Source organism: Etheostoma spectabile, chromosome 22, assembly GCF_008692095.1.
Source record: "Etheostoma spectabile isolate EspeVRDwgs_2016 chromosome 22, UIUC_Espe_1.0, whole genome shotgun sequence".
In the NCBI taxonomy this organism is placed as follows: domain Eukaryota; kingdom Metazoa; phylum Chordata; class Actinopteri; order Perciformes; family Percidae; genus Etheostoma; species Etheostoma spectabile.
In genome coordinates, this window is record NC_045754.1 from 11,192,651 (window position 1) to 11,206,654 (window position 14,004).

General features: G+C 44.7%; 1 protein-coding gene across 1 annotated transcript in view; it reads left to right on the plus strand.

Annotated features, from left to right (window-relative positions):
- dipk2ab (divergent protein kinase domain 2Ab) overlaps positions 1-14,004 on the plus strand; it is a gene marked incomplete in the record, with an annotated part of 24,782 nt that overhangs the window by 7,085 nt on the left and 3,693 nt on the right. Inside the window, 2 exon segments of the mRNA XM_032504060.1 lie at positions 242-1,144; positions 12,524-12,827. Coding sequence (XP_032359951.1) covers positions 491-1,144; positions 12,524-12,827 — 958 coding nt within the window.

The following is a 14,004-nucleotide window of genomic DNA, read 5'->3' on the forward strand; positions in this document are numbered from 1 at the left end:
AAAAAAATGTGGAAGTGACCTAAACCTGATTTCTACCTCACTGCCTCTATTGCTGCCAAGAAAGTTTTAAAAACTGAGTGCAAAAAAAAAAATGAAACGCAAGCACTTAACTCCCTAGGAAGTTCCGTTGACTGTTAGATCAACCTTTTCCACTGCATGTTTTCCGTGTTATGAAATGTAGCTTTTTGATTTTCTCTGATGTAATGAGTTCCCCAATCTCTATTTCTTTGCTTGATTTCAGGCCTGCTGGCTCGAGGTTGCACACAAACGACAAGAAGGGAGAACATGACTCACTGGCCTCTGCCAGAGACTGGCACGGGGCAGCTGTGCCAACCTCGCCCCTGCCTGCTGCTCTAGAAGCTACCCCGGTACATCATGACGGAGAGGCATTGAGGTCAGATCCCTGACGATCATCTCGATACCTCTCCTCCTCGTCCTCCTCCTCCCTATCCCTCAAGAACCCCCTCCCCGCCCCTGCCTTGTCCCCATCATGCTGCGCTTCCTGCCTCTCAAACTTGGCCGCCTGTACCGCTGTCTGAAGCTCTTACTGGTTGTTGGGTTGTTTGTCATCTTGTTGATGAACACCCACAGCCTGTTTGCCTCCTTCCAGAAGAATGAGCTCACCGACAGACGCTTCATCAACCTCAACAAGTGTCCCGCCTGCTTTGGCACCAGCTGGTGCCGCAAGTTCATGAATGGCCAGGTTTCCTTTGAAACCTGGGGACGCCTGCGATTCCTAGACGTTTTCAATGTCAAGAATGTTTACTTTGCTCAGTACGGTGAGCCCAGGGAGGGCACCCGTCGTGTAGTGCTGAAACGGCTCGGCTCCAATCAGGAGCTGGCTGAGATAGACCAGAAAATCTGCAAGAGGGCCACAGGCCGGCCGCGCTGTGACCTCATCCAGGCGATGTACAAGACTGAATTTGCCCGGATCAACGGTGATGTACGCCTGCTTACTCCAGAGGTGGTGGAGGGCTGGTCAGACCTGGTGCACTGCCCCTCACAGAGGCTGCTGGACCGCGTGGTCCGCAGGTATGCAGAGACCAAAGACTCAGGCAGCTTTCTGCTAAAGAACCTCAAAGACACGGAGAGAATGCAGCTGCTGATGACCCTGGCATTCAACCCGGAACCGCTCGTACTACAGGTACTGTGTCTGTTTTTAACTGTGTGTGTGTGTCTGTGTGTGTGTCTATGACTGTCTTTTTAAGAAGATATTGCATCTCGATAAAGAGGTCTGTCAGCTGATCTGTGGCACCGGGTGTTTTCAGAGTTGTTGATAAGGCCCAGCTCCTGGATTACCTTTGCTACAAAGAGGATACGAGCATCAGTACACATCAAGCCAGGGTGTTGGCCCACAAAGCTCCCAGTAAATTACAGGGTGGGAAATCCTCCTTGTCCTTCCTCTTCCATACATCTGAGACGAGCCATTACGCCCTCCCCTCAACTCTAGGCTACACCGAGACTACGCGTCCGCCATGTGGTGCACAAATATTCCCCTGCTTGATTATAGAAGGGTTTAAGAGCTGTGGCCTCCCAAAAGATAAGACATTTTGGCTGGCGGCAATACTGCATATTTAACACTATATGTAGGGCAGTGTTGAATTATTGAAGAATGCATCTGTAAATGGTCCAAGTTGTTTTTAATTCGAATATACGTCTATGTCCAATGGATTTTCTTCATTTGTGGGAGACAGCACGGGGAGGGATCTCTTACAGGCTGCTAAGTGGAATTGGTAACAATTTTCTTCCAAAATAAAAGCTTTTTTTAAAAGTTTTGACCTAGAACCAAGATTTAAATTACATTTTTAAAACTTGATGAACTGACAAAAACCAAAGACATTGTTGCTTTAAGCCTTTAGTTTTGATGCTACTGTGACAGGTTGAACACTGCATTTTTGAAATTTGCCTAACAGTTGGTCTAATTATAATATTGTGCTGCCATATTAGAAATATTTAATTGGACATAGAGTAACTGGTACATGCTGCCAAAATCAAAAGTGGGCCTGTTTAACTTGTCTTGGTTTGACACCAGGTTAGGTGTAAAACTACGACTCATCTCTATTCTGTCATCCTGCATGTCAAAGCAAACGTTATAACATATGTCCCTTTCCTTTTCCCTCAATGATTTTGAATCGGCCAATCAATTTCAATTCCAATCCAGCATTGGCCTAGTCAGAACAACAATAGTCATGGCCCATGTAGACATTCAATAACTTAGCTGACCTTCAAGACAGACCCCCCCAGACATAAGACCGGACACCTCCAGGCATTTCAGAGGACAAAAGGCGAGATCAGCCTTTTAGTCCGGTCAATCTATAAAATCTGATTAGCCTTGTGTGTTCGCTTGCACTCCCCCTCCTTTCCCTTTCTCCATTTTTCTTTCTCAATTTGTTGTTCTTCTGTCTGTCATTTGCTCCTATATTATTCCAGTCTGCTTGTGCACGCTCCCCACACACACACACACACACACACAATCCTTATCTTGCACACCAACACATAATGCATAATGCGTACACGTCTCTCTCATAAATTGTTGATCTCATGCTGAACTTGTGACCTGCGGCAAATATAAGAAAGACCTATAGGGTGCGTGTGCACCAGAAAAGTGGGAACAGGTTGTAGTTGAATTGTTTGAATGGGCAGTATACAAAGGAAATGTGCCAGACATCTCAGAGGCTCGCAGTGCCTTGACTGTTCATCAGCATCACTGAACTCAAAAGATGAGGAGAAAATGTGCTGAGAGACCGAGAGACCCTATACACGAGGTTGGGCAGCAGTAGACCATAAAGAATTAATTGCGTCTATAGAGATTGAATAGGAGACGTGCTGTACTAAAACACCTTGGTCTCCTTTTTTTTTTGTCAGAGGTGAGCGCTACTGCGTGGGGACTGGTTTTAACAAAAGGTAGAGGAATGTGGGCTGAGCTTTATGACCAGTAATTTAATGAAACCTGATCCGTATTTCAACTATTTATCATGCTGCCTTGTTGTCAGGCCTAGAGCAATGTTTCATTTTGCAAGGTTGTAGTCATGGATATAGCACTATATCTATGGTTGTAGTCACCTCTTCAGTAAGTTGGATAGGCCAGTATTACTGGGTGTATGATTTTAAAATGTTCTATATTTGGTGTAAATAATTTTCTTATGGTCATTGGTTGACAGTGCTGTGGATTTTGGGTCTCTTTCCTCTGTACAGTAGAATAATGTCAACAATTCTGCCGTCTGCTCAGTGAGCTGCACTTTCTCCCACAATGGCTTATGTTTCCAGTCTTTTGAAGCCACAGGCAGTAAATCGGCCCCGTTTCACTATGAGAAACTAGACCTTCTTTGTCAGTGGGAAACAATCTGCTGTGTTGTTTCGGGTCTGTCCAACAATGCGTTGTCTGTTTGCTTCGTGGTAAACAAGCGTTCACACACACAAACACACACACGCACCATCCCCACTCCTGTGTCACATTGAAGACAATTTGCCTTTGGGGAATAAATATTTTTGGAAGGCAAAATGACGACAGCCAAACGAGAAAATCCTTTTGCAGTGATCCATACTAGGGCTGCACGATTATGGCCAAAATGATAATCACGATTAATTTGATCAACACTGTGATCACGATTATTTGTCAATTTTAACCAAAATAAATTTTATTGTCCCATAGGCTATTTATAACTGCTTTCACGTCCATATTATGAAACATTGTTCTTATGTTGAAGTTGTATACATACAGCCGTAACGTGTGTGTGTGTGTGTGTGTGTGTGTGTGTGTGTGTGGTGGTGGTGTGTGGTGGTGTGTGTGTGTGTGTGGTGTGTGTGTGTGTGTGTGTGTGTGTGTGTGTGTGTGTGTGTGTGTGTGTGTGTGTGTGTGTGTGTGTGTGTGTGTGTGTGTGTGTGTGTGTGTGTGTGTGTGTGTGTGTGTGTGTGTGTGTGTGTGTGTGTGTGTGTGTGTGTGTGTGTGTGGTGTGTGTGTGTGTGTGGTGTGTGTGTGTGTTGTGGGTTTGTGTGTGTGGTGTGTGGGTGTGGTGTGTGAAGAGCCAGGGAGTGCGATGGACATACTCGCAGAGAGACGGCTGACTCATTATGACTGGGTCCAGCACGGTCAAATGGCGGGGTCAGCGGAGTTACACACGTCTTGTGTATGTAATGTCTGTATCATCACGGCTGCCATTTTTATGAACTATGATATTCTGGCCATGGGTCACATCTCTTGCAGGTCCAGCAGTCTCTGTCTCCCACGCTATTACTTTACGAACTGAAGGTAGTTGTATTCAATTCAACTTCTTCTGTGTTTTCAGCTAACCTGGCCACACAATATTGGACCTTTTTTTTATTTTCATTTTTTTATTTAGATTTCACAGATAAGTTGGCCCGGAAAGGTTTTTCTGTTACTGTGATAAATCTACTTGTGTTGTCTCTGCCAACCAGAGAAATTACTTGATACTGTTTTAATTTTCACCAGTAACCTGTCAAATGAGAGGTAAATGCATTCTTCTCCTTTTCCCCGGCTGGAAGCTTATTTGCCATCCTTGGCTTCTCTCCTTCCGGCTAGATGAGTCACTGATTCATCAGGAGATGGTTGTGTTTGATGGAGTACATCTGGCCCAACCTTAAATTAGTTCGATTTAGCCTATTCCTCCCTTCCATATCATTAAGCTCTGTGAGTTAGCCAGGAGCATGTGACTGTACTTGCACCCTTTTTGGTCCTCAGCCCTGTCTTGCTCAGTGAAGCTGAGAATAGGATGTGACAGGGCTGTGGGGTTAACTCAGTCGTTTCCTCCAGACTCAAATCTGTGCTCTCCCAGACACCCCTCTGTCTTACTTTTTTATTATTTTTTTTATTAACGCCTCTCCCCACCTTCCACATTCAACACACCGTCCTCACCTGACACACAGAAGACATGCTCGTCAGAAGGCATGAACTGCTCACGCAACCCCGCCTGTTTTCCCCAGAACACGGGCGACTTGACACGGATACTAAATCGGAGAAGCGACGGATGAGAGAGATTAGATGGATGACCTTATCGCCTATTCCTCCTAAGATTTTTGACAGCTGCATTTGAATGCAAATGTGAAAGTAAACATTCACAGCACTTTGAGCAAACACACTAGCAGCTTGTTTGAATCTTTAAAATGGGGGGGATGCCTCTTTGGTATGCTGTTGATTTAATGAGGCTGTGCATAATCTATTACGATGCTCATCCACTTTGGGAAGCTAAGCCAAAGTAAATAGTAAAATTTTGAGTTCCTCTTGGCACAAAGTAAGGCAAAGGTGGTAATTTGACTGTGAGAAACTGCAACTTGATATATTTTTGTGATATGACAATGAATTTAACCAGATCATAAGTAGATGTGCAACCTGCCTACACCTGCAGGAGTTAGACAATCGTATAACTATATCATTTAAAAGAAATATTATAGTGAATTGGTGTTGACATGTTTTATATTAAACAAAGCGGCTGGACAAACAACAATCCCTAAAAAGAAATTAGTTTATCTGTAACACCCAAGCAATTATCTTTAGCTTGGCGAATAAAATAGCCATTTTTAAAAATCAGAAAAACAGGAAAACCTTCACAATCTAATGCATTGCAATAAAACAGCCCTGCAATAAACCTTTTTTATTAAGATTAAATGTATTCTGTCATTTTAAGACCGTGTCGGAGGCTATGCATGGAGTTGATGGCAATATTGAATTGCATAAAACTAATAAAAAGGTTTTCTGTTCAAATATAAAAACAAAGAAATGAGACTTTTGCAAGCTGAACTGGATGTAGTGGTCACAAAATCTCTACAATATTGTATAATTTAAAAAGAACTCCTTATTGCCCACATGGTCATGTTCTGACAGGATACACGGAGTTTGAGCACTTATATTGTCTTTGCAGGAAAAACTCTGCAATCTCATGGTCTGGCTTTCTGGGTCATGCCTCTTTACAAAGAGGATCAAAGCCTGTTTTGTTTTTAGTTTAATTTCTTTTCATTTAATCACAGACACTGCATGCTAGCCCAGCTTATGTGAGAGCCTTCTGTCTCTAAGGCCGGCTCAGTGGCTGAGGTCCACCGGTAAATAGTATTTAAGTTGCTAGTCTGTGATTACAACCTTTTGTTTTTGGGTCTGGGGGATTGTGACGCTCTTAGCACATAAGAGAAGAGGTTGTGTACGCTGCTTAACCCTGCTTCAAGTGCTCCCAAACCCCCTTTCATTATTCTCATAGGCCTTTGTGTACAGACTGAATCCTGTTAGGATAAGACAGGGAGTTATCTGGGCCTGACTCCCCTCTTTTGGCTGTCGTCGCTCCATGGAGGCCCTGGTGGAAAGGGGAGAAGGAAGAGGGGAGTGGAGGGTTTGTGTGAGCCTTGTAGTGTTTTCCCCCATTTGAATGAGCCAGCCGCTTGTGTTACCATAATCCTTTCTCTCTTTCTACCGTTCTCCAAACACACACAGACACACACACACACACATGCATGGCAGCTGTGTTTGGTTAGGTAAATGCCTGTGGCTGAACCCCCCCAACACTCCTTCACTCATCCCACCCACAAGCTCCTTTTTTAGACTTCAACCCCCACCCCCATCTTCCTACTGTTACAGCCCGCCTTCCAACCTACCTCATGCCCAGCTCCTGAAGATTCAGTTCTGCAATGCTGGAGAGTCTAACCCTCATTCACAACTCTCCCTAGTCCCCTTTTAAGATGGCCAACATGGATCGGGAACAAGTGGTTCTTTATTCAGCCGTGTCCCGTGAAAAGCCTAGGACTTCCGTTACACGCAAGAATATAGCCTTTTGCACATCAGCTTGTTTCACCCAAGTCACCCTTTTAATTGTTAAAACAACTTTATTTTAACTGGAAGGGGTGATGTTTTGAAACTAGTCATAGTCTGGCATCTTTTTATTATGTTAGTTGAGCATTGGATATAATTTCCCCTTGAAAGGAGCCATAAATATCTAGGGGTTTGCCATATTCTGCAAAGATGTTAGACTGCAGGGTCAGTGACAACAGTCTCCCTGCTCACTACTTCCTCGGCTGCCCCCAAAGTAATTGGCGCCTGTTCTGAAATACCCATCCCTTGATGTAGGCCTGAAACCCACAGCCCTCAGGTCTAAGGCCAAGATTCACTTGGGTTCCTCCGCGGCCGTGTGGGCAGCAATACCACCTAGACTGAGTCAACACCACTGCCTATGACTTAATGCATTCCTCGTCTTCCAGTGGTGAGGATTTATGAGGTGGCTCTGTGCGCAGTGGCTCAGGTTCAGGTCGGCAAAGGGTTCCGGTTATCAGCTATCAGCGGAGTGTATACTAGCAACCCTGAGCTGCACTGCACTCGGCTCTCATTCCTCTTCCTGCTCCCATTCTCTCTCCATAGAGCAGAGGCCTGCAGAACTCAAAGACGTAGCTAACCCATTTCTATCACTGCATGGCAGAGCTCACTGAATCATGTGCACGCACTTTCATGTTGCACAAACCAACTGTACGTGGTCTTACTTGATCTATCTACCTGACCTCGTTGGTTTTGATTTCTCACCTGAGCGCAGTGTGCACACACACGCACGCATGAGTGCGTGTGCGCACACACGCACACAGCAGTCCTTTCTAGTTTGTCTTCATTCAATTTTTTTTTCTTTTTCTATTTCCCAAGACTGCTGCCAGCTCTACAGACTGTGCACTCTTTGAACAGCATGTCTGGTAAAGAAAGAGGACGGGCCTATGCTAAATTCAGATACAGTCTCCATCTCCCTCTACTCTTCTTTCTCCTCTACAGACAGACACACATACTCTCTCCTCAGCCTGGTGCTCTGACTAGGCATTACCTGTTTCCCATGTCTTGAACCGACAGCATCACTGCCCTGTATTGCAGGTTTTTTGGGGTGGAACAAAGAGAGAGGGAGAAGCGGGGTTAGCAGGAAAAGCAGCAGCAGGAGACTAGAGCAAAAGAGAAGAAAGGGATAGCACCATGTGTGCCAGGATGAGGAGTTAGCGCCCGCTCCCCTGTGGGGCCTTAGCTCTCGCTACGAACTAACCAACTGGATTTTAAACTTAAATGGCCAGCAAAATTCCACACGGGGCTCACCACACATCCTCCAGACACGCAAGGTCACCAGGAGAGCTATACAGAGGGAAAAAAAGACATTTCAAGTCCTGCTTGGCAGCCTTAGCCTTGTGGAGCAGATGTCACTCCTTCTTAATGCTATAAGCTCCACTTGATAAACAGGCTAAATAATGTTCATTTTGGAACATGAGGGTTTAAAGTTTTTTTTTTAGTTGCTGTTATTGTGTTTAACTGAATGCGTCAGTCCGCCACGCTTTACCTTTTTACCTTGACTAGTCCTGTCCCGACTTGTTTGCTATGATGCGGTGGGATTTAGTTGAGGACAGAAAATGTTGAGAATTTACACCACACCCTGCTCAGGGCTTTAACAAGCTGCAGACATGAAACACCTCTGTGGCAAACTACTAATTTCCTTTTCGTTGTTGCTGTAAATAGCTGTTTGCAGGATGAAGGCAACTGGTTCTCTTTAAATCTTGCATTCATAAACACTGTGATGTGTGTGTCTGTGCATGTGTGTTTGATGGACCAGTGTTCTTTGCGGACCAGCCAAGGCTATATCTTGGGAGTCGCTAATGTTTACTCGGCCTCTGAATAGAGGGTTGTTATCAGCCCTGGTCACGTTGCATGTTCTCATTCACATGCACTAGGATACAGTTTCACACAAACACACATGCAAACGCGCACAAAGAGCCTCTTTCGAACTCTCTCTCTCTCACACACACACACATACATGCCCTCCCCTGAGTGGCCCAGTAGAAGGGCATGTCTTTGTCAGCAGATGTCAGGACGCAGGTGTGTGTTCCTGTGCCTCTCGCTCCATTCGTTTCATCCTCTTCTCCAGAGGCTGCCCATTTGTCTGTGGCCCTGTTTCATTTCAGCCCACTCCAATCTCTCCCCCAAGAGGTTGCCAGTGTGTCTGTTGTATTACAAGGAGGAGAGTGGAAAGCACAAACACTCCCCCCCCCGTCAATGGTACTGTAGTTCACCAGCACAACCTTTAAGATTAGATTAGTTAGACTTGAGCCTAGAAGTCAGTGTGAGGTCGTCTGTAATGAACCGATTCTGTTTTGGTCTGTTTTCCACCCTCGCTTTCATTGTCCCCAGAGCCACGCTCAATTATTTCTGTAGCGCTGCGAGAACGAGTAGCAGAAAAATGTGTTCGGAAAATAAGAAGAGCATTTGGCGCCAGGTTCTTTAAGTTGAGGGTTTTGCTAAGCAGAAGATAAAAGGATTTTTTTTTTTTTTTTTATCCAATGACAGGAACAAGAAGTGATAAGACCATTTTTAAAGTAGTAAAAGTTGCTGAGATGTGACATTGGCAATTTTGCACCCTCAGCATTTTTTTCAATGGCATAACATCGAGAGACGACTGGTAAAATTCACTACCTGTGCAGTCCCCACACATACAAGCACGCGCACACACATACAGTACCTCCCAATTCTGCTAAGAGTGCAGTGGATGTAGTATTAGGCTGAGCTTTCCAATTTATTTCGTCCACCCCCCTCACCTCAATGCCTCATTGCGGACGTTAATGACTTCTGCACAGTAACCGTTTAAAGAGCGCTAAGGGAGAATGATTCGTAGGACACGTGGAGTATTTATCAAGCTCAGCAATAGGAGTATGAATTCAAAGCTCATGTGACCACTTCCATGTGTCTGCCTACACTGTTCAGTAGTTCTCACCTTTTAAACTTATTGCATATGAAATTTTAAATATGGAAAGCTCATAAAATGGGTATGAGTTGTTGAGCCGCCTGTAATTGACGCAGTGCAATGAGCCTGTCAGAGCAGTGAATGAACGCCATCTATGTTAAGACTCACGGACGAGGGTCGGACAGACGCGAAGATGTTCTCATAACAGCCATTGACAGTGTCTGAAAGTAGCCTTTGGGCATTCATCCCTCTCCTCCCTCCCATCAGCCATCCCCCCCTCCCCTCCATCTGCCGTCGCTCTACTTGTGCTCCCATTCAGGCTGCAACCTGACAACAAAGAGAGAGATGTGTTTAGCAGGCAGGTCTTTGCTGGTTTATTCCTCCTGTCTACTGGAGCGGAGAAGTGAAAGACACTCTGTTTGTCTCTTCTGTTTTGCTGTCTCCATCGTATTCTTTTGCTTTCTGTCTCCACACCACCACCCCCTTCCCTACATTTATCCATCCGCCCTGAAGGGGTGAGTGAGGGAGGATGGTGTTTTTACAAAGCAGGTTTAGCCGTAAAATTGGACAGGCTAAGTTTTGTCAACAAGACCAAGAGCCGCTTAGGTTTTCAGCAACATAAAGCGATCGGAGGTTTGAATCTGGGTCAAAGGGAAGCGGGCCTAATAGGGATGTACCACCAAATGATCCCGCTTCAAGCTAATCTGTCTATACCAACTTCAGAAATTAGTAAGCCATTTTAGGTATTTAGCCTGTAAAGTCTCTAATCCTAAAATCTCTTATTTAGGAATGCCCATTGACTCACAACATCTCTGTAGTCTGGGATTGTCTCCTTCCCAGCCTGTATTTGGGAGTGCAGTGAGCTGGAACCTTTTCTCACTTTTCGAGACATATCTACTTCCTCAGATTCCCCTTCGTGTCAAGTCTGCTATATCAGAAAATATAGAGGTAGGCTATTAAGCAAAGAGTTTTTGGGGAAGTTGGGGTGAATCATAGCCAAGTCTAAGGATGACAGGCACAGACCGACAGGCTGCTGGAAGCCAGTAGTTTCCTGGACAGACTTTTGTCGGGCCCACAATTGATTGGGTCCCCTTAGGGAAATGGGTTCAACCAAGACTGCATTGGATGCAACTTATCATTGTCCTGCCCTCTTGGATGGGAACAGGAGATACGCCTATGGGATAGATTTACACCGCAGACTGTAAACGTCCGCCTCTTTGTTTTGCTGTAGATTGTAGGCAAAAACGTTGTGACTCATTGTTGCATAAAGATCTTGATTTTTCATCCTTAAAATGATTCCAAGGTTGCTTGTCCAGTCTAGGACCCATTACAAGGCATCCTTAGCCTTCACTTTGGTCTTTAATACATATAGCAAATTATGGCCTAGTCAAGGAATGTATTAAAGGAGCTCAAGAGCAGCATAGTTTCAGGAGTGTCTAAGAACAAATGTCTCAACACTAGTTAATGCTGCAAAAGTGAACCGTCAAATCGCTGCATAGCCATTGGTTCATCAAGCCGTGTTTTATTATTTTGTTTTGTCACCTTCAATGCCACAGCCTCTATCTGGCACAGGTCCAGCTGCTGTCTTTGAGATAAAGCAGCTGCGTGGCTGGGGAGAGGAGGGTCAATTTTATGTTTTAAGGTTATTTGTTAAAGGGAGTTAGAGCAGCCATGCATATTTAAAACCGCCCATCTCTACATAAATGAAAGCTGGTGAAGTATTAAGTTACAACAATTGTAAAGTGAGACATAACAGTCATAGTAGTTCCCTACCTTACCTGCAGTGGCATGGTGCGTTCTGTCATATCTCCGACGCAATTGGCTTTCAGAAAGGGAGGGCTACTGAGGCTGCTGTGAAACATGAGCACTTCTGATTCTCTGTCCGTGCGGCGGCTGCCTGCCAGAAACAGCAGCCGTGGAGAGGTTTGTTACATAGAAAATGTGGGCTATCATTAAGCTAGCATATGGCTGGGGGTTTATTGTAAAAGATAGAGGCCTATGGCGGGGGGGTTGGTCCATCTAAAAGATGATCACTTGAAGGGAAACTCATGTGGGCTACGGGAAAAAGGTGTGCTTGTGTGTGTCCACTTGGCTTTGAGTGATTGCAGACAACGGTGCATGTTTTTGTTTGACCTCAAAGTAAAGCTGAGAGATTATGGTTTTGTGCTGCACTGTGTGCACTCCCTACTAGCGGTATAACCTTGTTATATTTATCAGTTTTAACCTTGTAATACACAGGGATTTCTTGTCAGCATGCCCACACTGAATTTACTCGGTTAGCCATCATCATGCAGCAGTTTAAATCGTCCTGCTGCTGCATCACAACACATAAGGCTTCCCTGCTAACTGCTGCTACCACAAATCACCTCCTATCAGTTCTCTGGAAGCACTGAGTGTAACAGCGTACATCAGCGCAAAGCTGTGGGGCTTTAACACAAACTGGCTCGTTTCTTTTATTAAATGTAATCCGTTATACCCAGTGCTGGCTTCGTTTCACGTGATCCTCGGGCAGATTTTCAACTCTTGTGCTTAGAATTGTGAATCAAAAATTACCCAGGGCTGCACACAGCAACTTTGTGTTTGATGTATTGGGTTTTTTTTTTCCTCCTTTGTCTCCAAACTGTTTTTTTGTGCAAGTTAAACAAATATTTTCTGACAGTGTGAAGGTTCTCCTTATTTATGTTCGCATTTGCTTTTCAAAGCCAATGGGGTTTTATTGGTTTTTCTTTCAGCTAACTCTACATTACACAGCCTTCTTCAATCCTACTCTTATCTGTTTTTCTTATTTCTTTCAACAAGGTTTTCTGTTGTCATCTGTTTCTCCTTCCCAGAGCTTTCCATCAGACGAAGGGTGGCCATTCCCCAAGTACCTGGGAGCGTGTGGGCGCATGGTAGCTGTCAACTACGTGGGCGAGGAGCTGTGGAGCTTCTACAACGCACCCTGGGAGAAGAGGGTAGATTTGGCACGCCAGCTCATGGACATTGCCGAGCAGCTCACCAACAACGACTTTGAGTTTGCCCTCTACCTGCTCGATGTCAGCTTTGACAACTTTGCTGTCGGCCCGCGGGACGGAAAGGTCATCGTTGTTGACGCCGAGAATGTTCTCGTGGCAGACAAAAGGCTGATCAAGCAGAGTGAGTGGCAGCGTCAAGTATTACCTGAACGCACATGTGCTCTGTGTGGGTGTGTCCATATGTCTGGGAGTGATGCCTAGCCCAGCTTGTTATCCCACTTTCTTTGGCAATTCCATGTGGGTTACACCTTCAAACATTACCACCTCTAGAGATACATAGGAAGATACATGCTGCTTAACTTTTACACAACAGTATTTATATTTAAGACCGTCATGCTCCACTTATGGATCTGTGATTTTATACTCTTATAAGCTTTATGCTTTACTTAAACTGTAAATGTTAATTAAGCATATTTTTCCTCCTCTCCAACTGTTTATCACAGAGTTCCTCAAAAGCCAAAGTACTGTAGCATGGTGTGAACCCTCTGGAAACACAGCACTGTATGTCAAAACTATAACTACCAACTGTAGGTCATGATGCAGGTTTGAGGAAAGGTCTCAAGGGACAGCTTCCTCCTTTCTAAGAATACACTTCTCTTACACCCCTTGTGCTTCCAACACACTCGTCCCATCAAAGAAAAGATAGTTCAGATAACAAACCATCTCCGCTGCCCTAGTTTTTTTTTTTTTTGCCTCTCAGAATAAACCTCATAACAAGGACAAAGAGAGCAATACATCACACACTCAGTGTGGCAGGTTTCTACCCCTCAGTCCCCCTTCCTAGGGCTACTTCAAAGAAAGCGCCGACCACCCAGTCAGACTTAGATTTATCCCTTCTTGCAGGAATCCTATTAGAGTGATAAACTGTTGTGTAGCTAGGTGTGGAGGTACCGCCGTGTGTGGGTGGGTGTGGGGTCCTTTTTTATTTGGAGGTAAGTATTGGGATGAATTCATCTTGAGAAGTGCCACTTTGCAAATTACAAGATCTAACACCAGGAAGCCGCATTTAGATGTGTTACATAGCGTTGTACTCAAACATGCCTTGTAGATTTTTCCCCTTTTTTAAAGTTTTTTTACTTGGTTACCTGTGTGACTATGTTGCCGTCTGAATATTCATGACACATGGCCTTGAGCTCTCAATACTCAGTATTCTTCGGACCCCCCCGTCTTAACAGTAGCCCTTAGAAGGTCTCAAAGCACAATCCAGGTTGAGACTCGCTTCGTTTGACCGACACATTTAGACAATGCAAGTGGCTTACTCTGGCCAATGCAGAATTTAAGGTGTGTGTGTGTGTGTG